The following is a 26895-nucleotide window of genomic DNA, read 5'->3' as shown; positions in this document are numbered from 1 at the left end:
GTATTTTTTAAAAATAAAACTATTTTGACTAAGTTTAATCAAAACTATATTTTTAAAAGCGAAGCTTTTCTATATTTAGGGTCGGTCCGTACGTCCGTCCGTCCGTACGTCCGTCCGTCCGTCCATACATTTATATTCTGATTATGCAGTTCTGACACTATACAAGTGTTAATGTCCGTTTGTCCTACCGTTTCAGCGCTTCGCTTTTATGGATGTTGTCATCCTTGTTATGAGTTAAAAGTCAAGTGGAGATTGGTTTAGAAATAAAAATGAAATTTTGCTGTACTTAGTGAAAGAGGACTATTTAAGAACGAAAGGAAATAAATATATTTTGTTTTTTTAAATGATAATTTTAATTCTTGTATGATAATCGAATATAGAAAAGCAATCTTTAAAAACGACTTTAGAATAGAAATATCAAATACAATTTCAAATCATTTAGAATTTTGAAAAATTTATATCTTACATGAAAGGTACAAAATTTAAGAATCTTTGCATGTAAAATGAAAAAATAACCAAAAAACTGTGGGTATTTAAAAGTGTGTATGTCTACTCAATTACGAGAAAATGATTTTTGACTGTACTGACAGTAAACTGTGATCTGTGTAACTACATATTTATATTATTACTGAAAATAATGTATTTTATCTCCTCGTACTAAAAATGTTTCATTACTGTGTTTTATGTGATATATAGCTAATAAAGATTATATTAATATGTCTTCTGTTGTATTTTTACATTTTTATTTTCAGTTGTAAAAAAAACAGAAATAACTTACATGTATGTATGTATTTAAATAATAAAAATCATAAAATGTTACTCTGAATTATGAGTCATTTTTTAATATCAATCTTTTTAGTTTGAAATTCATTATACTGATTTCAGAACACAAACTCTAATAATATTATTTCAGAAAAAAATTAAATGTAAAGGAATTGATAATGGGAAAGACCAAAGAGAAGCTGCTTGAAATTAAGAAGGAATGATTTACAATGAATAACCACATCATATGTTTATCAATGTTTAGAAAAATCTCGTTTAAAATGCACATTATTCACAGTTTGGCTTGTGTTAAGTTTAAGATCACTTGAATTCATTTTATAATGAATTTTACAGATAAATAATCTTGCCTATAATTTTGTCAGGGTTTAATTACTCGTGCAGTAAAGATTCAATACTATTAGGCTGTGGATGTGAGTTTCCTGAAATAAAGCTTATTATTCATGAAATTTCCCTGAAAAGTTTATTAGCTTTGTTTTTTCAAGGGAGGGATGGAACATTGGACTATAAATTACACTGGTCCCCACTTTGTTTATTCGTTATATTAAAAACGTAGGGTTCTTTTATTGAATTGTCATTGGTTACATCTATACTAATAATATCCAAACTTTTCATAAAATAATTTAAATATACAGAAGACGAATTTTGTTTTGGGAATGTACATTAATTTGCAGTCCATTGTATTATCCATCAATGTCCCTGATTTTTTCCTCAAGAATGTCAAATCATTGTTATGTTGCACCAACTAGGAGCTAGAAAAGCTGGTATCCAGCCCCGACTCTATACCTGACTCCGTCCCACAGCTTATTGAAGATCTGGATGGTTTAGATGTTGATATTGATATGCTCAAACAAACTAAGGTCAGTATTGAACACTATGAACACGATTTGGCAATCTAAAGGTTATCTATTTGATATATTAAATTGTAACAAGTCGCATTATTATGTTATCTATTAAATTGTTAAATAATACAATTTTAAATTCCTTCCGAATACTTACAATATAGAATACACGATTATTCATGTGATTTATGTGATAAATATCTTTAAATAGTTCAGTATTTACATAACTTATATGAAATTGGGGGTCATGACATAATTTAGTAGGCAAGTAGTGTAGTCAAATTCTGCATATTTTTTAGAGTACTCAGCTGGCATGTTTATGCAAATTAGAAATGGCCGAAAATTATGTTAGTTGTTAATTTAATTGGAGTAAGCTCGGAGTCAAACTCATATTTTTTGTTTTAACCATTAGAACTATTAACTTAATACCTATACAGGGAATAAATAAAAAAGAAGTCAATAAAGATAAATCATTTTCTTCCAAGCAAGTATTTTCTTTTTTCATAACTTTACATCTTATTCTTTTACACCAACAATACTATTAGCGAAAAAGTTAGAGGCCAAATAGTTTTTTTTCTAGATTAATGTAGCCCCCACAAAGTGGAACCTGTATAAGATTTAAAAATACAAAATACTAGCAATACAATTAGAGGCAAAATAGTTTTTTTCTGGATAAAAGTATCCTCCCACAAAGTGGGACCTTGTTAAAGATTTTAAATTCTAACTTATTTTAAAAAGGCTGGAAATTCCAGGAATGTCTTTGTTCAGCAAAATAAATTAATATTGGCAAATATTTCCCATATTTACGAAGGTGGACACAATTTCTTCAAATATTGTTTTTTTTTATCTATTCATGAATATTTGTACTTGAGATTCTAACAGAGATTCTAAGGGATAAGACAATGGTCGATTAAAGGGGGGGGGGGTTAATGCAACCATCTCGTAATCAGTGAGCAAATGGCACTTAGAATTCGAATTTTGATCTGGAATTTTGCATGAGTAATCCTTGGTAGGTCTATTTTCCCTAAATTGAACAAAAAGTTGGAAAAGTAACGGCTAATGGCTGGCGGCTCAGCAGTTTAGTGGTTCTAGCCGCTAGTTGCTGGTACTAGAAATCTAAAATTTTTTTTTTTTGTATCATTTCACATGATTTAAAGCAAAAATATGTTTCAAAAAGTTGATTCCTACATAATTTATGGCAGATTTGCCCTAGAAATAGCCAAAAACGGCTAAACGGCTGAGCCGTTAGCCTTTACTTTTTCAACTTTTTGTTCGATTTAGAGAAAATAGACCTACCAAGGATTACTCATACAAAATTTCAGATCTAAATTCGAATTGTAAGTGCCATTTGCTCACTGATTACGAGATGGTTGCATTAAACCCCCCCCCCTTCCCCCCTTATGTTCATCCCTTATAAATTATGATCAAGAAACTATTTCTTTTGTAAATTAATGGTGGAAATGTTTGGATGCTACATGTTTTAACATCCTAATAATGATTTAATAAATGTATCCAAAGTGTTCACATCAAGAATGTAATAAGTATTTTGAAACTTTGCTTTTTTTGACGGTGGTAAAACAAAGGTTTGAGGGGGGTAATTTAATGTATGTTTTTTTTTTTGAGGGAAGAAAAGTGCGAAGTTTGAAAATTTGTGTTAAACACCCTTTTACTACTCAGGGCATCTATTGTATCAATATAATTTACAGTCTAATGTCCCCTCCCTCTCTGGATTTTTTACTTTTAAAATTTAAAAAAATAAAATGTTGATAGTTTACAAAATATTTACGAACTTAAAATATTTTTAGATTGGTTTTACTTTGGATAAAGTAAGAAAAGCAAGTACAGACGAGTCCATAAAAAAGTCCGCCAAGGGATTGTTAAAGAAATGGGCAGCCCTGGAAGCCAAAGGAAGCAAAGCTGAAGAGTAAGTGTTACTACAATGTGATTTATTAAGATTGCAGAGGTGTATATTTTCATATCTAATTGAAATTCTCTTCCCCCCACACTTCTCTATTTGTATCCCAATTTGTAAAATTACTTAGGTAATACTTTCTTATTTTGAAGTTCTCCCCCCCTAAAATGCTACCTAGATAATTTACACTCCTGGCGAAAAAAAAGATAGGTAGGTATATAACTATAGCAATTGGATTTGATTTAAGTACCAATAAGATACCATTGAATACATATTTCTAGCTATTTATCTGCCTTAACAATTAGAATAATATTTTCATCATTTTCACTATATTTATCATTCAGTCAAAGAAGATTAGGTATATCTTTGCATTCAGTTTAGGAATTCATAATTATAATCTCTTATGGTAAGGTCAAAGTACATTTCATACATACGAAAACAATGCTGTTAGTAAATAACTCACAACATGTTTATTAATATTACCTATTTACCTTTCTAAATAATGATATAAAATCTAGGAAGAAAAGTAAGAAGAAGATAGAGGAAGATAAGAGAGATCTTGACTTTGAGTTGACCGCTGATCCTCCCACAAGGAACAAGAAGAATCAGCTGGTATTTGATGGAGCTCCAGATTTCAGGTATGATATGGGACACTTGGCATATCCCCTAATTTTTCTGACTATTAGCTGCTACACCCCCTAATTTGGGGAAAGGATTATTTTTTCCATGGGTGATTCATCTTGGGAGTTGGAGAGTTACCCTCCACAAAATTAGTAAAGTATAAACTTCCCTGGAACTCTAAGAAGCTTGTATGTAAAGAAAAAACCAAATAATCAATTAATACAGTGTGTTTTTTTTAGAGCAATTTTACCCCACTTATAGTTATCAGAATTTAATGATTAATGGCTTATTTTCTTCGTTTTTTAAGGCAATTATTAGAAAACCAAAAAAATATTTCAGTTTTTATTTAAAAAGTACAGTAAAATGTAAAATTCAAAACTTAGGTGTCAACATCTAAAAATGGTTTTAGCGCATTTTTCTTATGCCTAAATCTTCTACCCTTTACAAGAAAAAAATTGGATTTTCTGTAGTCGACTTTGGGGGGCCAGTACTCCCTCCCTGGTTGAGATATGACATTTAAACTTTGATATGTTTTAGTACATATCCCCAATAGTATCTGTAGACATTTTTAGCCCTATATCTCAATTTTGAAGCGTTAAGCAGTCATTCTTGCAAAAGATAGAATATTTGAGCATAAGAAAAATGCGCTAAAACCATTTTTAGATGTTGACACCTAAGTTTTGAATTTTACATTTTACTGTACTTTTTAAATACCTAAACACTTAAATATTTTTTTGGTGTTCTAATAATTGCCTTAAAAAAACGAAGAAAATAAGCCATTAATCATTAAATTCTGATAACTATAAGTGGGGTAAAATTGCTTTCAAAAAAGTTCTCATAAAAAAAACACACTGTATAAGCATCATTTCTACATAATTTTAATCACAGACATACAAACTAAGCTAGTAAATTGTAGCAGAAGAATACAAAATTATTGAATTGTAATTAAATTCACTTGTAATTAAGACTTTAAAACTTATCAAGATTACAATGCTTCTTTATAGGTCAACACTTCAGAACTATATTTTGATTAACCATTTTTTAAAGGCCCAACCTGTCCCCGAAAGAAGTACTCCAGCTTGGTAGCTTTGGTGGTACCTACTTCAGACCTATTTATTCCAGGTAAAAACTAAAAAATAACTCCTTGTTTTAATCTTCTTTATGTCTTTTGGGTTAATTTGGTTAACTTTATACAAAGGAGATTTTTTCAAAATAAGTACAGCTACTCCTAATAAATGTCATAATTCTTTTATTGATGGATTTATAATGGCTTCCTTAGATTGATCATACTGTCCTTTTTTTAAATATGCTGATGTTGTTGCACTGCTTCTTTTGTTCAAAATTGTCCTTGTTTGTTTCATTTAGGGATGGCAATCCGTCAAATTTTTGGACCGGATTCGGAATCCTACAAGAATCCGTCCAAAAAATGGCGGATTCCGGATTCTTATTTTTAGCGGATTCCGGATTCTAGCAATATTTTAAAAGGCTTTTAAAAAAAATTAAGTGCTACATATGTCCTAAAAATTAATGTTCTTGGTGTTCTCTATAATTCACTTCAGAGAATCGAACCAGATTTTAAAAGATTTTATGTATAATGATAATCTTTGCCTTCAAAAAGGGGGAGTTGAAAGAAAAAACTCAAGACGCTAATTTTAGCCTACCAATTAAGAATCTGAATCCGAGCAGCTATTAAAAAACGGATTTTGGATTCCAAAATTGACCAAAAATTGGGCGGATCCCGGATTAGCCCTGGTTTCATTATCTACATTGTGGATGCTTAGTTACTGCTTTTTTATGTTAATAAATTACTCTGAATGCTTTATTTTAGTGTAACAAAGTTAAAGTATGGTTCCGAGGTATGGAAAGAACTTCCTTCTGATTGGCTGGAAGGATTGAATGTTAAAACTCAGGTAGATTTATGATTGGCTAGAAGGATTGAATGTTAAAACTCAGGTAGATTTATGATTGGCTAGAAGGATTGAATGTTAAAACTCAGGTAGATTATGATTGGCTAGAAGGATTGAATGTTAAAACTCAGGTAGATTTCTCTAGAGCTGTTCTAACTTCGCATATGACTGCTCTCTAGTAAGTTTCAATGGCCATGATAGCAGAAAACTGACGGATATTGTAATTTTTTTCTGCTAGCGCCATTGTAACAGTTGATTCTCTTTAATGGTGCTTTCCCTCTAAGTGCATGATCGTACACCCCCCCCCCCCAAATAAAAAATAAATAAAGTAAAGCCAAAAAAACACGAAAAACTACTCCATTCCCCTCTTTATTTCAATTTAAATTTCCAAATAAGGGGTGTGTGGGTTCTGTGTTCGACTAAGGAAACTGTCGGTAACTACCTATATATATTGTACCATTTATCCGCCCGTTTTTTAAAAATCTGCACTGCTGCAGTCTTATCGACATAAAAAAAAGATTGATGTTTTCTAGTGTATGACTAAGACTATGACTATATTTGTATTTTTATTACTTTGGTAAACGGTTATATAATAATGTTTTAATTAGAATTCAATGAATGATTTTTAATTTCTACCATAACATATGATTCTATTCAATCCAAATCAAAGAAATCTAACCTCATAGTTCAAAATTTAATATTTTAATCAAATTTTATATATTTTTACTCATTCAGTTCAATAAAAAGGTCTAAAATTGAATTAAAAGGAAGGAAATTATTAGATATTAATTAAACATTATTTAAGTTTTTGATATTTTAAATTGAAATATGTAATTAATATCCCTTTATAACAATAGCAACTAGATTATAGTATTTAAGCTTCATTCATTGAAAAGTACATCAAGAAGAAATTTGATGATATAAATTATTATTAATTTTGGTTAAAATATAAATATAGTTTCGTCTCCGCTGGAGTCAGCTATTTTAGGATTAAATGATGTTATGTTCATGTATTTGTACACTTAAGTAATAAGTATACACTCACCATATTTAAATGACTACACTCTGATTAAATCATGACCATTCTTAGTTTATCCTGTGAAACTTACCTGTGCCTACCTACTAATGCATTGCAGACAAACAAACCTTTGATTACATGACCATAGTCTGGAAGTTCTTGGACTATCTGATACGCACATACAGACGGACAGTCCAATCCTTATATTAGATAAAGATAATGTTTACTTTTAAAATACTAGCGGCTACGCTTCTAGTGGCTTCTATGTGCACTTAAGCAGTCATTTTTTCTAGGGGCGATTTCTTTTGGGAGTGTGGTAGTCTAAATTCCCTCTCCCAAAATATTTATAATCCTTCACATGAAATATGAGAAGCTACGCTGTAAAGGAGAACCATACCATTTCAGCGGTTGGCGAGATTCTTCGGTACAGACAGACAGACAAACATCCTGTTATTTTTATATAAATTATTATCAGGTTGCCAGTTCCATCTATGATGAATCCAAGAACAAGTACAAAGTAAAGTGTGGAGCATCTCTGGAGGAATGGGAAAATTCTGGATGGATGAGGGCACAGGTATAGATCCAATCTTGCAATGGATTAATGGATTAGAAACGACTCTAAGCCATACTAAAAAAAAGTCATGTATATTGTATAGCATTACGAATAATAATATAAAAACCATAAAATTAATACCAGTTTTGTTATCCTGGGTGGGCATTCGGCATTTCGGGGTTAACAACACTGGTTCAAGTTTTATAATTTTTCATTTTATATCCGCGGAAAACTGTCTATGATACGATGCGATTAGTGACTAGTTATTCTTTTTTATATAATATACATATATAAATTTCCAATAAGTAATCTAAGAAACTTTTTGTACATTATAACAGGCAACTTTTTAGTTATTTAAATCAACTTAAATTTTTATTCCTAATGAATAGAACACCACTAAGTTTAGAAACTAATAAAAAGAATTCACACCTTATTATTTTGTAATCATTTTAGAATATCAAATAATATCAGTTGTCAGAGAGTTTAGCATTATAATTTTAGATGGAAAACAATTGACATTTAGTTTAGAGTTTTTATGTAAAACTCGTACGTATTAAATTCATTCTACTAGTACAAAATAGAGGTACAAAGAATTGGGTTATATCTGAGTACAGAAACCGGACCTTAAAATATAAAAGCGGGATAGAATTTTAAAATCTGAAGGTTTATGTAAGATAAGAACATACAGCTATTTAATCCCTTCCCCCTCTATTGTTTTAGTTTAATGTAAGAATACATTTATAATTTTTGTACTAAATGATTTGATCTTTGCTTGTTTAAGGATCCGTATGGATGGTTTCAATGGTACTGCAGATACTATCAAGGAAGGAGGACTGAAGACGATGAAAGACAAATAAGTAAGATTAGATAAATATCAGGGAGGTAGAGGACATTGGACAGTTTATTAGACTAGTCCTCAAAGATTTAATGTAGCGTTTTCTAATTTGTTGGCTCAACAACTTTGGCGACGTTTTGAATTCTGAATGGTTGGTTCATGAATTTAGGTTTAACCACAAACTGTATAGAATGGATATTTTGTGTACCATCATTGGGGATGTACATCAATTTATCCCTTTAAATCTCTGGTTAAAGAGAGAGAAACTGCGTAGAAAGAGACTAGAATCATAGCCAATTTTTTGGAAATTATCTACGCTGCTTCAAGAGTAAATTCACTTGAACCCTGTTTTTTTTTTAATTGTACGTACATACGTCAAATATATAGATAAAGCGAAATTCACTTGACCCCTTTTTTTTGTACATGTACATATTGTACATTGTTTGTCAAGCCTCGTTTTTTTGCATTTAGGAAGTGTCAATCTGTATATTGTGAATTTCATTCTGTTAAAACCGTCCAAACGAATTTCTAAACTTTCACAGAGATTCCTGTAACTAATAGGCAATCAATTTACGATGATCTTTTGCATGGTAATCCTTTAAAATTGTTATTTCAAGCAATATTATTATTAAACCTCCCTACATGCAAATTCATATGCAGATGTTAGTTTCTCCGATTGTCTGATAAAGAGGACTATCCACGAACCAAAGCAAGTGATTCTAAGCATCTTCCAGCATTGACCCATAATATTTTTTTAGTGAATATACTAGGTTTATGTTTAATATTTGCTTTATCGACTAAAAAGTTGGTTTCACCATGGTTTTATATGAAAAAAACTTTGAAATGTTAAGCATTGTTTGGTGCAATATCATCGAATGTTTTGATGAGTTCAAACTGTTGTTTAAAAGCTTTGACACAAAATAAATTATTGTGATTAAAAATGTATATTTAGAAAAAGGGTTGGTAACTTGTAAACAGTTTAATTAATGTACTTTTGCAATTTACAACATTTGATGCTTTTCTGCAGTGTTATTTTATTTTGTCCTTTGAACTCAACAAAGCATTTGATGATATTGCTTTAAAAATTGTTTAACATTTCAAAGTTTTTTTCATATAAAACCATGGTGAAACCTAACTTTTTAGTCGAAAAGCAAATATTAAACATAAACCTAGTATATTCACTAAAAAAAATATTATGGGTCAATGCTTGAAGATGCTTAGAATCACTTGCTCTGGTTCGTGGATAGTCCTCTTTAGTATCGCTTTTAAGGATACTAGCGGCTACTCCCCCTAGAAGCCTCTAGGGGCACTTAAATTTGGAGGGGGGAAAGTCTATCCCCCCTCCCCTCATTTAAATTTAGGTTTGAATAGAAAGAGTAAAAAAATTTATTAGGGGAGAGTTATTAGCGGTTAGCAAGATCCTTCGCTACAGACAAAAAGCTTACTAATTTATATAATAGGATTGATATCCTTGTTTTGATAGGTCGTTGGATGAAGTGCTGCGGACCAATGGGAAGATGGAAGAACAATCTCATCTCAAAGATTGCTAAGGTATATTAAAAATTGGACAATAAACAAGGTTTAAATTGACCCAGGAATAAACAACAAGCGAATAAATATAAAATGATATTTTGGAGGCAGATAGAAAGGCCGCGTCGTTGTGTTACCCAAATTGTTGGTTACAGCTGAAATGGACTAGGCATTATATTTAATAAATTATACATATATACAGAGTGTAAAAAAAGTTAAAATGTCTTATTCGATTAGACGATGAAAATACTGCTTTACATAAGAATTATACAGTGTGTTTTTTTTTATGAGAACTTTTTTGAAAGCAATTTTACCCCACTTATAGTTATCAGAATTTAATGATTAATGGCTTATTTTCTTTGTTTTTTAAGGCAATTAATAGAACAACAAAAAAATATTCCAGTTTTTATTTAAAAAGTACAGTAAAATCTAAATTTCAAAACAAAAATGGTTTTAGCGCATTTTTCTTAAAAAAATGGATTTTCTGTAGTCAACTTTGGGGGGCCAGTACTCCCTCCCTGGTTGAGATATGACCTTCAAACTTTGATATGTTCTAGTACATGTCCCTAATAGTATCTGTATACATTTTTAGCTCTATATCTCAACTTTGAAGTGTTTAGCAGCCATTCTTGCAAAAGGTTGATTATTTGAGCATAAGAAAAATGCGCTGAAACCATTTTTAGATGTTGACACCTAAGTTTTGAATTTTAGATTTTACTGTACTTTTTAAATAAAAACTGAAATATTTTTTTGTTGTTTTATTAATTGCCTTAAAAAACGAAGAAAATAAGCCATTAATCATTAAATTCTGATAACTATAAGTGGGGTAAAATTGCTTTCAAAAAAGTTCTCATAAAAAAAAACACACTGTACTTATTAAACATCAATTTAAGTTTTCTTTTATATGAATTTTAGCTAGTTTTCATATAATTTCGCATTTTTCTGCAGAAAATAAATAAATCTTTTTAGGCTGGTGTAGCATATGACAACTTTGGAGTGTCGCCTGTAGTACGACAGACCCTTCAACACTGGGGATATGTTCTCACACAGGTACGTCTTCGAAACCGATTATTGTCTGCTGGGATTAGAGCCATACTTAGTGAAAAATCATGTATCGTATCGTATTGACGACAAATTTTCAAGAAAAATAAAATAAACTAATAAAATTGATTTCAATTTTGTGAGCCCAGAGTGGCCGAATATTTTAATCTTATAATTTTTCATTTTAATATCCGTGGAAATCTTTACATAATACGATGCAATGAACAACTATTGTTTTACGTTGTTAATGTATCTCACAACGTTAACTTTATATAGAAGTGTAATATTGTATAAATATTAAATATTGTATCTAAAAAGTAAAAAGGTCAAGATTTTTAACATTTGCTGAAAGGTTTTAAAAAAACTCAAAAGGTGACGTTGACGTAAGCTATCAAAAACACTTACATTTTCTATCTAATAGACCCCCCTCCCCCCCCCCCCTAACTTCTTTTTGGAGATATTCTTTAAATATAATCCCTAAACCGGCGGGGCCTTAAAGAAAACAGCGAAGTTTATTAAAAGCGAAGCTCTTTTTGTTAATTTAGGCATGACAGAGTTGTCCTATCGATTTTAAACTTTGCATTATGATTCCTAAGGAGTTAGGTACGAGTTAAAAAGCGAAGCAACTCTATAATCGTAACCAAAAAGTCCGTACATCCACTTTAAACATGTTGCAATTTTAACTTTTTTAACAATAATTTTTTATGTGATAAAATTATCCGATTGGTCTAATTTTTGGAATACTGGTTCCTAGGACAACAAAGAATATTTTTATAAGCAAAGCATCTCTATAATCAAGTCCTAAAAATGTAAGTATGTCCTTAACATATCCTGTATTTAAGCAGTTTTTCAACAGATCTACTTACAATTTTGTTTCGTACGACTTTAATACATTTATATTTTGATTATTGAGTTCAGACACTCTACTCAAGTGTTAAAGTTAATTTGTCCTAACGTTTCAGAGCTTCACTTTTATGGATGTTGTCATTGTTGTTTTTTTGTTGGTTGAAATTATCATGAAAATTGATTATTTGTAATTATTTAGGATGATTATGAGAAAGAGAAGAAAAGATTCCAGAAATAAATCTACGAAACTATTATCAATATGATAATGTAAAGAAGACAATAAACTGCCAAAAGATAAATCTCTATGAGGTATATTATTACGTTTAATCATTATTTACAAAAAATCCTTTATGTGCACTTTGCTTACTTTCAAGAGATTATAATGTTTATCAAAAATTTCAAATACTTATAGTTTTAGGATATTTTTTACTAAAAAATCTTCGGAAGCACAGCTAGTATATGATGTATGGATGAGCTAGTATATAATGTATGGATGGCCTTCCCTACTTTAAAGATTTTCTCTAACAATAGAAAGGCCTGAATATTTTTGTTTAGATTTTCGACCGATTCTTGAAAACTTTATTGCACTTTAATTTGTTAGTACATTTTTCTTTATTCTTTATACGAAAAATACCCAAATATTCAGTGTTTTTTTTCTCAAAGTGCCAAACACAGAACCCTACCACCCCCCCCCCCCCTCCTTCCCCACCTTATATTTTTGGGTTAGTTAAAAACAACCTAACTACACGGGTCACTAACCCTGCGGGGCCTATATCTGCGGAGCTCTAGCCCTTTACGTAACACAACCGAACACAACATTACGAAAATTAACCCCATTAATTTTCAATTTTTAGAAAAAATTGGGAGGAGGGGTGTGGCACATAAAGATAACTGACAAATACTCTCATCTTTGAATAAATTCTAACCAACTTAACTTATTTTTATGTTTATTAGATGCTCTGTATTCTAACAACTCAAAATAGCTGTGCGATCTACACTTAGACTGATCTCTCTACCTCAACTTTTAGTATAAATTCTCATTTAAAGTTTATATGCAAAAAATAACCAGTTCAAAATCATAAGCCATTTTAAGTATGGCTTTGAAACAGATTAATTTCCACTCAATTAGAACTAATTCTGAGCTATACCGAAAAACCATGTATCGTATTATAAACATATTTTCCCATGGAGTCAACCAAAACTTATATTATTCTTATAACTTTTCATTTTACAATCCACGGAAAGCTGTCTATAATACGATGCGATAAGTAAAAATTACAGTTAGCAAATGTTAAAATAACCCTCTAATTGAATTTGACTAAGAATATTTTTATTTGGGATGTAAAAATCTGTTGACATTTTTTTGTTTGTGTTGATTATCTAATGTAATTAAATTATAGTACAAAATAATGTAAAAACAATTATTAACCTTATTATTTTTTTAATAAATCATGTAATGTAATACATTTTAGCAGGAAAATGAAAACTTTAACTTTATCAAATAAAAGTACCAAATCACTGAATCTATTTATGCATTGTCATTTTTTTGGTTTTGTATATTATTTGTAATTTCATTTGTTTTAATTAACAATAAATCTTAATATGTATTCTGTAAAATTTTCATATTTCAAAATATGTTATAGCATTTCTTGTAGTTATGTTATTATATTATTTTCTTTTCCATCTTACAATGGAAATCAAATAAAATTGCGCATTTTAGCTCAGAAAGAGATTGCAAATTAATTTAGACAGGGATGGGACATTGGACTGTAAATTAAGCTGGTACCCAGAGATTCATAACCACGTTATGTTGTTCGTTAGCTTAAAAACTTTAGAACTTCAACAAACTACAAGTATCTAAAATTTTAATTTGCTGTAGTTGAAATATTTAGTCACCTTTTCTATAACTATGGTCGGTCGGACCGTCCGGGACAGTTAAATTTTTTGGTAAGTTTAAACGGTAGAATTGTCCTATCCATTTCAAACTTTGCATGATGACTCCTATAACAATTGTGTTTTATTTTGGAAGCGTTCCAATTCTATAATCGTTATGAAAATCGCGTTCGTTTGATTTTTGGAATACAATATTATAAGCGAAGCATCTCTATAATCTAGTCTATAAAATACTGTATTTTAGTTGTTTTGCGTCAAATTTACGTACAATTTTATATAGACTTATGCAATGCATTAATATTATGCTATTTCAGTTCTGACACTCTACAAGTGTTAATGTTAGTTTGTCCTACCGTTTTCGGGCTTCGCTTATATGATTGTTGTCATCCTTGTGTGTTGGTAGTAATGCACGCTTATAATAGTTCAAGTAACACATATCCCGAGAATTTTTTTTTATATTTTTCCAAAATAGTGAGGTGGGGGTGGGGTTCTGAGGGAAAACGTCAAAAAAATTTAATTATAATTTTGTTTATTCTTTTAAATCGGGAAAGAAACCATAATGCTTTTTAAAATTAGAATATATTCTTTAATTTTTACATAGATGAAAATATTAAAAGAAAAGACGACATTTTAAATTAAGCACGCCGCGATTGTTTATGTACTGTCAGTACACAATCCTTTGTGTACATTATTTGGAGTTTAATGACTTGCTTTAAATAATTAGATTGTACGATTTGTATTGAGTTAAATAGGTAGTACATAATTGTACTAATTGATATAATTATTAATTACTTGGTGAATTTTTTTGTTCTTTTTAAAAGCGAAGCTTTTCTATAATTAGGGTCGGTCCGTAGCGTAGCAACTCTATAATCATTACCAGAATGTCCGTACGTCCATTTAACATGTTGATTTTTCTACTTTTTTAACAAATTTTTATGTGATCTAATTATCCGTTTGATCTGATTTTTGGTTTATAGATTCCTGGGACAATAATAAAGTACAATTTTATAAGCGAAGCAACCTTATAATCAAGTCCTTACGTATGCACATAAACATTATCCTGTATTAAGCAGTTTTTCAACAAATTTACAATTTTGCTTCGACTCTGATACTTTTATATTCTGATTATTCAAGTGTTAATGTCCGTTTGTTTTACCGTTTCAGTGCTTCGCTTTTATGGATGTTGTCATCCTTGTTTTATTTAGATTTTAAATGTAATTTAAAGGTAAGAAAAATTCATGTCATATTAATAAAGTTTTTTTGGTTCACGGGTAGATCTTGTTTTAATTTCATGACATTTTTTAATACACCTAAAAATGTTGATTAATGTTTTTAAGTTTAAGTTTTTGGATGTGCAATATGTCCAATAAAGTCTCGTAACTTAAACTGTTGGATTATTTGGAGACAGCTACCTAGAGGTGATTTTAGGAAAAGCTTCGTTTATTTATTTCTGCCACAATATATACAAGTGATAATGCTTGTTTGTCCCAGCGTCTGCTTTTAGAACTTTATCAAGTTGTATCCGATTGTGTTTGCATTACCTTAGATGAACTCATTTTAAAAGCGAAGCTTTTCTATAATTAGGTTCGGTCCGTCCGTAACGGATAGTTTTTTCGTTAATTTAGAATTTTCCTATCGATTTCAAACTTTGCATGATGATGTATAGTAGTTATGTACAATTTAGAAAGCGTAGCAGCTCTATATTCGTTACCAGAATGTCCTTACGTCAATTTTAAACATGTTAATTTTTAACTTTTTTAACAACAATTTTTTATGCGAGATAATCATCCGATTGATCTGATTTTTTGAGTACTGATAACTATTACAATGAGGTACAATATTATAAGCGAAGCATCTCTATAATCAAGTCCTAAAAGTATCCGTATGTCCTTAAACAGTATTCTATTATGCAACAAATTTACGTATAATTTTGTCAACTTATAAATCTATGTTTTGAATATCCAGTTAACTGCAGTTCTGACATTGAGTTAATGTCCTTTCAGAACTTCTCTTTTATGGATGTTGTCATCCTTGTTTTACTAAATGTTGTTTATTTGACATAAATTGCAAACTTTATTCTACAATTTAATATTAACAAGGATGACAACATCCATAAGGCGAAGCTCTGAAACGATAGGAAATGGACATTAACATGGTGTCAGAACTGAATAATCAGAATATAAATGAATAAGAGTCCAAGCCAAATTGTGATTAAATTTGTTTTAAAACTTCTTGATAAAGGATAATAATTGGACATACTTACATTTTTAGGACTTTATTATAGAGTTGCTTTGCTTATAACATTTGTTGTCCCAGGAATCATTATACTAAAAATCAGATCAGATACATACTTCCATTCTGGTAATGATTAGAGTTGCTACTCTTTCTAAATCGTACCTAACTACTAACAGAATCACCATGCAAAGTTTGAAATCAATAGGACAAATCAAATATGCCTAAATTAACGAAAAAGCTATCCGTTACGGACGGACCGACCCTAATTGTAGAAAATTTACAAAACAAAACTAGCAAACGAGGACATAATTTAAAAAAAAACAAAAATATGAGATGTGGGTACAAAAAAATTCTTCCATTGGTTCCCTTGTTCAAAGCTTAATCATTCATTCTAACAAGGATGACAACATTAATGAATTAGCAAAGCTGAACAAATCAGATTCATTCAAAATTCAGTGAACATTATTCAGATGTCTGAACAATATAACTCCGTGTAAATCTAGGATACAGGATGATCATTATGAACACTTACAATTTAGTACTAATCTCAAAGATTCGCTGTTAAAACAAGGATGACAACATCCATAAAAGTGAAGCTCTGAAATGTAGGACAAACGAACATTAACACTTATAGAGTTTCAGACTGAATAATTAGAAAAAAATGTATAAAATTCGAAACAAAATTGTAAGTAAATTTGAAAATCTGCTCACATACAGGATAATGTTTATAATATGGACATACTTACATTTTTTAGGACTTGATTATAGAGATGATTCGCTTTTAACATTGTACATTGTTGTCCTAGCAATCAGTTTCCAAAAATCAGATCAATCCGATAATTATAATGTATAAAAATTTTTTACTAATAATCAACATTTAACAATTATAGCGTTAAATCGTACCTAACCGCTACAGGAACCACCATGCAAAGTTCGAAATCAATAGGACAATTCTAACATGCCTAAATTAACGTAAAAAGCTATCCGTTACGGAAGGCTATCCTAATTATAGAAAAACTTTGCTTTTGAAAAGAGATATATACTGAAATACACAATTTAGAATTACTCATCCTAAGGGAGTTTAAATCTTTATTATGTTTCTTTCTTACAAGAAAATTAATTTCCTAAAAATTTTATATTGTATACAAAATATATACATTATTATTTTATTAAAGGGGTGTATAATTCAACTGTGTACCCTCCCTGGCGTCAGAGGGTGGGAGAAATTTACAACATTATTCCTTAATTTTACTATATAAATTAGGGAACGAAATAAAGAGGGTTGGTAGTATACACACCCCTGCAATATATTTTGAAATGAACTACTAAAATTTTGTCCTCATGAATGATACATCAATAAGGATGACAACAACCAACAGTATCGAATCATAGGGATCTACTGCAGTTTACGGTAAAATATTGCTGGTAACTAATATTGCCAAAAATCTATGAATTTTGAAGGATGCTAGCTTCCAAACGGCTGAACCTACAGATCATACCCGCACACCATTTTAAGCGTCATAAGAAGGCCTACAAATAATCTGGAATAGCCAAGATCCAATGATGCAACAGGGAAAATCGCGTAAAATAGGCATTTTCCCCGCATTTCTCTGCACTGCGAGATAATTATGCATTATTGATTTATGGCTATTTCAGATTATTTGTAGGCCTTCTTATGCTGCTTAAAACAGTGTGCGGGCATGATCTGTAAGTTTAGCCGTTTGGCAGCTAGAAGCCTTTAAAATTCATAGATTTTTGGCAATATTCGTTATAATCAATATTTTACCGTGAACTGCAGTAGATCCAATCATTAAATTTGCTACCAAGTGAGATATTAATATTGGACACTTCCCCTCATAACATTATGATGTATCTTAAGGGATAATAATGGATGAGACAATGGAAGAAAAATTAAACATCCCCAATTACGTACGAAAATCCCTCAAACTGTAAATCGAAATATCTTGATTTGGTTTAATAAATACCAATTTCCAAACTTTTCCACCTATAAGGGGGGGAGGGTAATGCAACCATCTCGTAATCAATGAGAAAATGGCACTTAGAATTCGATATGAAATTTTGCATAAGTAATCCTTGGTAGGTCTATTTTCCCTAAATTGAACAAAAAGTTTGAAAAATAACGGCTGGCGGCTCAGCCGTTTTGCCATTTTTTGGCTATCTTAAGGGCAAATTAGTCATGAAACACATCTCCACATAATACTCTTTGCCACTCCAAAACGTTATCAAACGGTTCTAGCCGGTAGCTGTTGGTACTAAAAATTTAATAAATGGTTATTGCTATCATTTAACATGAATTAAACCAAAAATATGTTTTAAAAAGTTGATTCCTACGTAATTCACCGCGCTTTAAGCAAGCACTTCTACTGTACTATAAAATTTGAGTCAGTACGAATCATTTTGCATCTCTAGAGTCACTTTACATCAAATAATCACAGTATGTTAAAGAACATATTTTTCCTAATCCTATTGTAACTTCTGAACATTTGAAATGTTTAGGATCAGCTGTTATATCAGCTGTACACAGAGTACAGCCAGTAATAGTATATAACATGGTTGCCATGCAATTTGGAAACTTTTTCCCCTTGAAAAATAATATTCATTAAAATTTTAGAAATACATTTTTTGTATTGGTAGCTTCTAAAGAACAAATTAAAACTTTAAATATGGTTGTGAAAATCTGCATTTGAGCATAAGATATCTAGCTATACTACGTGCGGTAGTGGTTAGTACCATCTTACCTGTAATTTGTGCCTTCCTTCTTAGCTCAAAGCAATGGATTGGTTTCTACTATAGGCTTGCTTATCTCAGTTATGCTTGGGTCCAACTAGGACATTGTTTTTACTCATTGAGCCTTAAAGTTTTTCAAAATTGTCTAATTAATTAAGAACAAGCTAAATTATTTTCAGAGGATTACCAGTTTTCGGCGGCAACAGCAGTTTTGCAGCCATTTCTTAACAATTTCATATTGTATGATATTAGAGCAACTGCCATTTCAAATTTTAGCATTCTACTCCTGTATTACAGTCTTAAAACACATACCTTAACGAAGATAATAATGACCCCATTTTTATAAAAAGTAACAGACAGTTGGTTCTAGTGATCAGAATGAAAAGAAATTGCTAGGGTATGTTTAAAAATGTATTTTCTTTAAAATACTTTCTAAAAAATGAGTATAAAAGCTCAATTTTAAAAATTATCAGACTTTAAAATTCATAAACTTTAGTCGTCAATTTTGAGAAATTTTATTTATAAAGCAGTTATTTTAAGAATTAATATAATTAAATAAACTAGTTTTCTCTATCTTTAGCTATAATTTAATTTCAACAATAGTTTTATTACATGTAAAAAATCACTCTAAACTTTGGGGAAATATATTGACAAAATGTGGCGACCCTGAAATTTAATGGTAATATTTGTGACACACCAGAAATCCAATTAGTTTTGATTTAACGCGCCGTGAATTAATGATGAATTAGCCCTGAAAATAGGCAAAAAACAGCTAAACGGCTGAGCCGCCAGCCGTTACTTTTCCAACTTTTTGTTTGATTTAGGGAAAATAGACCTACCAAGGATTACTCATTAAAATTTCAGATATATATTCGAATTCTAAGTGCCATTTACTCATTGATTACGAGATGGTTGCATTACCCCACCTCCCCCCTCCTTTAATCAAGGGTTAATTTTGTTTATCATAATTTAGGGTCTTTAATCTATCATCGATTGTCATATCTATTGTGATTCCTGGTTTAATAGTTAGAAGATTTTAAAAAAGGGGGGCAATATTCGATTTATTTGATTTTGTATGTTGCACCATATACTTATTTACTCTGATAAAGTGATGATTAGAGCTGGCTAAAATAACGATACCCTCAAACCATCCCCTTTATCCCCGATCCACTCCCCTACTACAGGATAAACGATCTGACCAATAAATGAGGTCCATATAAGCAACCTAAATTGACGACAAATTTTCCCCTGTCAATATATTACGTTTTCTACATCCATTGCAGGGACAATAAATTTAAAAGCAGGTCTGCCCCTGCACTGTTGCCTAGTAACACAATCCAAGATCTAGCCGGCACGAAAATCAATTTCTAACTATTGAACTTACGTTGCTGTGCAACTGCCGGAAATATTAAGATTTTTCCAGTTTTCACTGTGGTCTAGAATTGGTTAAAATAAACTTTATAGCTTTTAGTTTGTTAATAGAATCTAATTGGCTTTTGTTAAAGTCAAGTAAGGATTTACATTCATATTTTAAATTCCATCAGAGTATCTAGATCATATTTTTCTAAAAATCTTTTAAATTAACAGTATAAAGAGTATATGTACATTATTACATGAGGCATATGCTTTTCATATGACTTTATTTATTGTGTACTATTATCCGTCCTATGTTTATGCCAAACAACATGAAAAATTATTGTGATTTTATAGATTGTATGGGTAATATTTAAGTCTTTTCGTACTTGAAGAAAAAAAATTAATTTAGTGAGAAGTTTTTTCGGGACCATATCTCTTCGTTAAATAGCATAAAACATGCCTTGGACTATTTGATTATTATGACTGATCAATTACAAGATCTTAATCGACTTACATATATACATTTCTGTTATTTTTGGCAGTAATACAAAAGCTTATATTTGTACTATCAGATTAATGGGCCCCCTTATTTTAAAACCCTCCCTCTTTATTTGACGGTAAATAAAGTAAATAGAATAACGCTTAGTAATAGTAGAGTATTAATTTTCATATAAAAGTGTTTTAAGGCTTCATTGGCCTTGTATAAGATTTTTGTTAGCTTATTCCAAAAAATTATTAGTAAATATCTAGTAAAAGAGGAATTCTTTGAGATAGGACAATGGCCTCACCTAATTATGTTAAACAAAATTATTGGTGGGACAGAGAGACACTATTAGTTTGTACAAACCAATTAAGCCAACAAATACCAGAACAGGTTCATAAGCTTTCGGTGTCGGGATAATTTACATTTCAATTTCCCCCCTCTCCCTCTCAGAGTACATTGGGACAAATAGTAACAAACCATTTTATTGCCTAAGCAAATACTCTATTATTAAATCTATTATCATATGTGGAGCAGTGTATCTTTTATCTTGCAACGATCAACTATAAACAGTATGGAAATTCCCCATTTAAATGTGAAATTTTAAACAATCCTTTGTACAACTGTAAATTAAAGTAAAAGTTACTGCAGTTTCAGTTTTAGTCTTAATTCACATCTTGTAAATATATTTTAAGGAAAATTATAAAAAAAATTGGAAGAAAAAATCTTTGTGATTTTTATTTATTTTATCCATGTTTTGGAACGGTGTGCATGTGTGTGTGTGAAGCTTAACACATCCACTGCACCATTGGGTTTCTTTTAAATGTAGTCTTTCTTATAAAAATATCATCCTAAGTGTCATTTACTTTTACTTGGTTTGTATCTGATTCTCATGTGAGTTGTGATGCTTTATGTGTTTAAGAATTATATGTTTACAAATATGTGATTTTAGTTACTTAGTACAACTTTAATAATGTTACGTGATTCATTTAGTTAAAATATAATATGTGTTTATTTAGATTTAAATAAACTTCAAGATTTTCTTTTTAAGTTTCTAATAAAATATGCTTATGAACCGGAGAAATTCTAAAACCGAACAAAGTTTATAGGATTTTTTTTGTCTGAAGCAACCACTGAAACGATTCAGGGAGGGAGAGGATATTGGGCTTTTTATTAATTTTTTCTCCGAAGTTTTACAATCTTATCCGTTAGCTTAAAAACTTTGAGACTTTTTTCATGAATTTTGATTGGTTGGTTCAATAATTTGAGTGTCCAAACGTTTCAACCACTATTTGTAATCTACAAAAGGGGTGATTTCGTGTATACTCATTTGTCGCCCATTGTCTTATCCCTTTAGATCCCTGGTAAAGATTGGTTGTTATTTTTCTCATGAAAGCTCCCCATTAGCTTTTTGGTTTTAGGTTATTTCTCCAAAGAATTATGACGACAGTGAAAAAAAATTACTTTGTCTGTCTGTAAGTTCGGCCGTAACATTTTTGTTATTTTCTCAGCTACTATTTAAGATAGACAGCTGAATTTCTCTTGTTCCAATTAGCATTCTGTATTTAATATACATACATGGTTCATCCATGATTTACTTTGTGATTCTCTACTTATGGATATTGCCATCATTCTATATCTACACCACCTTTTAAGTTTTTCCAACCTAGGAAAATTTATGTTGCTGAATCATTAATACATTGGAAAATTTATGTGCATTTTTCCGTCTGCAATCTGGAAATTTTCTTAAATAAATTCATTAATTCATATGTGATATTCAAAGTAAGATTTAATGAGTGTGTGTGTGTCTTCCTCATTTACAAATCAAATATGTATGTTTATGTATATAAAAAACAAATGTGTCATCAACAAATAAATATGTATGTGAAGATAGTTGATTTGATTTTGGTCTCCTTTAAACTTCAAAGTAAAACAAAATATTTTTAAAACTTTTTTAAAGATGATGGAACTTTGTTCTGTTGGAAATAGAATTGTGATGTTTTATACCTATGAAATCCAACTTTCGTAAAGAAGTTGTATCAACTTTTTTGCTTTTTATTTAAGATAGCTAGCCGGTTCTTTCAGTAAGTAGTAGATGTAAAATTTTTCATAGAATTCAGATATGCAATCGGTTTTTTTGTAGACCTCTTATTTTTTAAGAAATTTAAGTTTTTAAAAAAAATAATTAAGTCGGTTTTAAGGTACTAAAACGCAACAAAATAAAAGAAAAAAATAGCCAGTATGAACAAAAATAGTAAGATCTTTAATTTGACACCTTACTTTTAAAATTCTGTTGAGTAATTGTTGAAAAAATCTATCTTTTTAACCTCGGTTTAATCAAAACATTAAACCTAAATATTTTCTCATACAGACATAAAAAATATGGGTTCATATATACCATTAGAATGAGAAAAATAATATGAATCTATTCTAAGCAAAATTGAAAAAGTTTAAAAAAATTGTAATAAAAAAAAGAAAAAATAGAAAGTTTATTTTAAGAATTGTAACTACTAAACTAGCCAATCACAAATCGCAAAAATTGACGAATCGGGAAGCTTAACCTATAAAATTAACCTATAGAATTGCCAGAAAAAAAGGAGAACGTTCATACAATATATACAATAGATACTACAATAAATATAGTGATATTAAAGAACATGTAAAGAATGAAAAATTATGAACAAATATGCATCAGTCTGTTTATAAACTTCAAAACAATGCAGTTAAAAATACATTATTGTTTCTTGTGTTTAAAAAATATCTGCTACATTGCATTGTCTTTTGTTTAGGTTTTGTTCAGGTTTGGTTCAAGCTAACCCTTTAAAGCCGAAAATTATGATTCTTAAAATAAACTTATTTTTTTTTATTATAGTTTTATAAAACTTTTTCAATTTTGCTTAGAATAGATTCGTAATATTTTTCTGATTCTAAAGGTATATATGAACCCATGTTTTTTATGTCTGTTTGAGAAAATATTTAGGTCTAAAGTTTTTATTAAACCGAGGTTAAAAAAATAGATTTTTTCAATAATTACTCAACAGAATTTTAAAAGTAAGGTGTCAAATTAAAGATCTTACTATTTTTGTTCATACTGGCCATTTTCTTCTTTTATTTTGTTGCGTTTTAGTACCTTAAAACCGACTTAATTATTTTTTTTAAAAACTTAAATTACTTTAAAAATAAGAGGTCTACAAAAAAAACCGATTGCATATCTGAATTCTATGAAAAATTTTACATCTACTACTTACTGAAAGAACCGGCTAGCTATCTTAAATAAAAAGCAAAAAAGTTGATACACCTTCTTTCCAAAAATCGGATAATTATATATCACATAAAAAAATTAAAATCAACATGTTAAAAATGTATGTACGGACATTCTGGTAACGATTATAGAGTTGTTACGCTTTCTAAATCGTAGCTAACTACTACAGGAATCAGCATGCAAAGTTTGATTCTAATATGCCTAAGTTAAAGGAAAAAAGCTAACCGTTCCGGACTGACGGACCGACCCTGATTATAGAAATGCTTCGCTTTTAAAAATTGGAGACCGAAAGAGGTGTGGGAAAGATATCTAAATAGATTGGAAAATATACACCCCTGCAGGGCCCTGGTAGAGAAGATGATACATGAATATACCCATCCCTGTTGATATGTATACTAGTTTATTACACCTCATGATTACTCAAATTATTTGCACATGTGAGATATAAGAGATATCACAGGGACATTTGTATGGGTAAATAGATATCCATATAATAAAGTAACAGGATGTTTGTCTGTCTGTATGTATCGAAGGATCTCACTTACCGCTGAACCGATCGGGTTCTTACTAATTGTAATATTCTCCTTAGCAGGGAAGCTTCTCATAGGTCCCGGGAATGTTAATAACTATTTTGGGTGAGGGTACAACCACCCTCCCAAGAGAAATCACAAAAAATCTAAATTTTTTTACGTATAGAGACTCCTACGCAATATAGCTAGGTATCGTATAAACTTGAAAGCAATATAGATAGGTATCGTATTATTTTTAAAAAGCATTTAAAGTGCCACTAGAGGCTTCTTGGGGGTGTAGCCGATAGTTTTTACTATAGTAGCTGTATTTGTAAATAACAATCTTAGTCATAGGATCTGAATTGTTTGGAAGATTTTTTTCTAAGACTACTTCTCTGGCAGAATAATTTTCACGATTGAATTGTGAGTGAAACTTGCCGCATTTTTTTGCAACATGTGAAAATATGAGATAATTAACATTATACCTCATGGTTAACATTTTCAAAAAACTCTTTTACTTAATAATATAGAAGCAATGTTTTTTTTTACCACAGTTTCAGTCAGAAGGTTAAAGGAGTTCCATAATACAACCTTCCCTTTTCATAGCGGTGAGTTTCACCTGTGCAAGAATGAAATTTAAAGAGCTGTATCTGTTTTTTTTATGTTCTTTATAAAGAAAAGGTATGTTTTTCATCATCGCTTTAATCACCCTTCAACCAGTGACTGAATTTAATTTAATTATGTTTAAAAGATTAAAAATGATTAAATATTCAAAACACTTTTCCCGACCATTTAAATGTAACGCAGTGCTATTTATGCGACTATTTGTTATTTATTAAGCATCTCTTTTATTATAATTGTCATTCTTGTTTGATCTCAGATCAATAATATTTGTTTATTTTTCAGATTTGAATACACAAATGTACCTTGTTCTTATCTAGTCATATATTGCACTAATAGATTTTAGAATCATTTTAAGGTAAGGGTTAGATTTTTTAAGTACTGCGTGGCTACTCTAATATTTGCATGCTGTCCGTATTACGTTCATCAGACTCTCCACCTCCCCTATTCTTTATTATTGTTTTTGTTATCAATATTTCAGGGATAGAAGGGACATAAAACTGTAAATTAAAAGTTTATATATACACTTTTTCTCATTCAATGACTTAAATAAGAATTAAATCGTGATGGAGCTGTGTCTAAACTTGTCCGCCAATATAAATAATTAAATGTACAGAAGGGTTAATTTTGTTAATCATAATTGGGATTGTACATTTATCGTTTACTGTCTCATGATCCCTAGAAAAATGGGGGTGAAGTTCTAGAATGAATAATACATCAACCTAATTTCAAAATGAAGAAAAGCATTTCTTGAAATTATGTTTACAGACGGACATACCCTAGCTACAGCGTAGTCTCGCTCACAAACGTTCTGTATACTGCGTCACAAATCCGTCTGCCCTATTTGACCGCCTGGTTTTGCGCCACAAATGTCGTCTTTGATTGACCCCCCAACAGCTGTTTTACCTATGTTTTCCCCCCCATTATCGTCTGCTAGATGATCAGTAATCATTATAAGTAGCTTCGCTTTGAATTAGTTAATGTTTGTCTTTAATTACGTGTTAGTATTAAAATTAATATTCATTTATTGACATAAATATTAAGTTATAACACTTTATATTAAAGTTGAGAATTATTCTTTACATTAAAGAATAAATAAAACCGGACTGCTTAAGTTATTTCTTTAAACTAAAGAAAAATCCACGAAAATGTTTTACATATCTGAAGAGAATATATCTATATTAGCTTGTGAAGAGATAGAGACTGGTGCAACTAGAACAGCCATGGCTCCCGTCAGTGTTGATGAACGTGCACACCTCCTTCCCGGACCAGGTAATGGGATTTTCTTGGCTTCTGTGCAAGATAATTGTCTGGAATTTCTTGTTGATTCTTGTATCAAATTAATATTTACTCTAAAGCTTAGATTGTCCGTCTATTTTTGGAAATACTATGAAAGAAATTAGGTTTTTATATGGATGGTATGCGTCAATTCTTCGATTGTTTACCCTTTACTCTCTTTTAAGAAATACCTGCTTTGCTAGATATAGATGTTATCAACCTTGTTTGACTATCTTTTAAAGAAACCATCCCAAGCTTTTAAATTATAGGATTTAGAACTTTTCGATGAACTGTCTTCAGAAAGATTTAATATTTTTTTTTAATTTTGCGCATTAAATGATTACATTTGTACGCACTGAATTGAAGAATAGCTCCGCTTCTGAAATGTAATACATATACTTGAAAGAAATAAAAGCACAATTTACCCGCATAAATAAACTTAGTAATATTTTTTCCAGTTTTTTGTAAACCTGCTACTAAATAATGAATATGTTAAACATCAAAGGAAAGTGATATTTTTATTAAAACAAAGATAAAAACCAGGGCTCGGCAGCAATTGCTAACCTTAGCCGCGCGGTTTTCTAAGCCACAGCCTTCAAATGTCAATTCAGCCACACGGCTGTCACA

The 26895-nt window shown here is 30.4% G+C and overlaps 2 protein-coding genes across 4 annotated transcripts in view; both read left to right on the top strand.

Moving 5' to 3' along the window:
* The first annotated feature begins 711 nt into the window (after nt 1–711).
* On the top strand, nt 712–13492 carry LOC145324904 (uncharacterized). Of its 2 annotated transcripts, XM_080167656.1 has the most exons (13): nt 712–982; nt 1532–1640; nt 3428–3546; nt 4053–4172; nt 5203–5277; nt 5984–6065; nt 7556–7654; nt 8415–8490; nt 9952–10019; nt 10968–11048; nt 12085–12194; nt 12840–12953; nt 13171–13489. In XM_080167656.1, exons 1-11 carry the CDS (start codon nt 942–944, stop codon nt 12121–12123), a joined length of 909 nt encoding a protein of 302 aa, XP_080023782.1. In that variant the 5' UTR covers nt 712–941; the 3' UTR covers nt 12124–12194; nt 12840–12953; nt 13171–13489. The 2 variants fall into 2 exon arrangements, with proteins under 2 accessions (XP_080023782.1, XP_080023781.1); XM_080167655.1 differs by having other exon boundaries at nt 12840–13492.
* An 11781-nt stretch (nt 13493–25273) lies between these two features.
* The window catches only part of LOC145324900 (solute carrier family 35 member G1-like), a 37249-nt gene continuing 35627 nt past the window's right edge, over nt 25274–26895 (top strand). For both annotated transcript variants that reach the window (XM_080167648.1, XM_080167649.1), the window contains exons 1-2: nt 25274–25348; nt 26176–26262. In XM_080167648.1, coding sequence (XP_080023774.1) covers nt 26214–26262 — 49 coding nt within the window. In that variant the 5' untranslated portion in view covers nt 25274–25348; nt 26176–26213. The remainder of the gene's footprint in view (nt 25349–26175; nt 26263–26895) is intronic.

This window comes from Acartia tonsa, chromosome 7, assembly GCF_053477335.1.
Source record: "Acartia tonsa isolate MP-2025a chromosome 7, ASM5347733v1, whole genome shotgun sequence".
NCBI classification, from domain to species: Eukaryota; Metazoa; Arthropoda; class Copepoda; order Calanoida; family Acartiidae; genus Acartia; species Acartia tonsa.
Note: the sequence above shows the minus strand (reverse complement) of the source record. Positions and strands in the feature narration are given on the sequence as shown.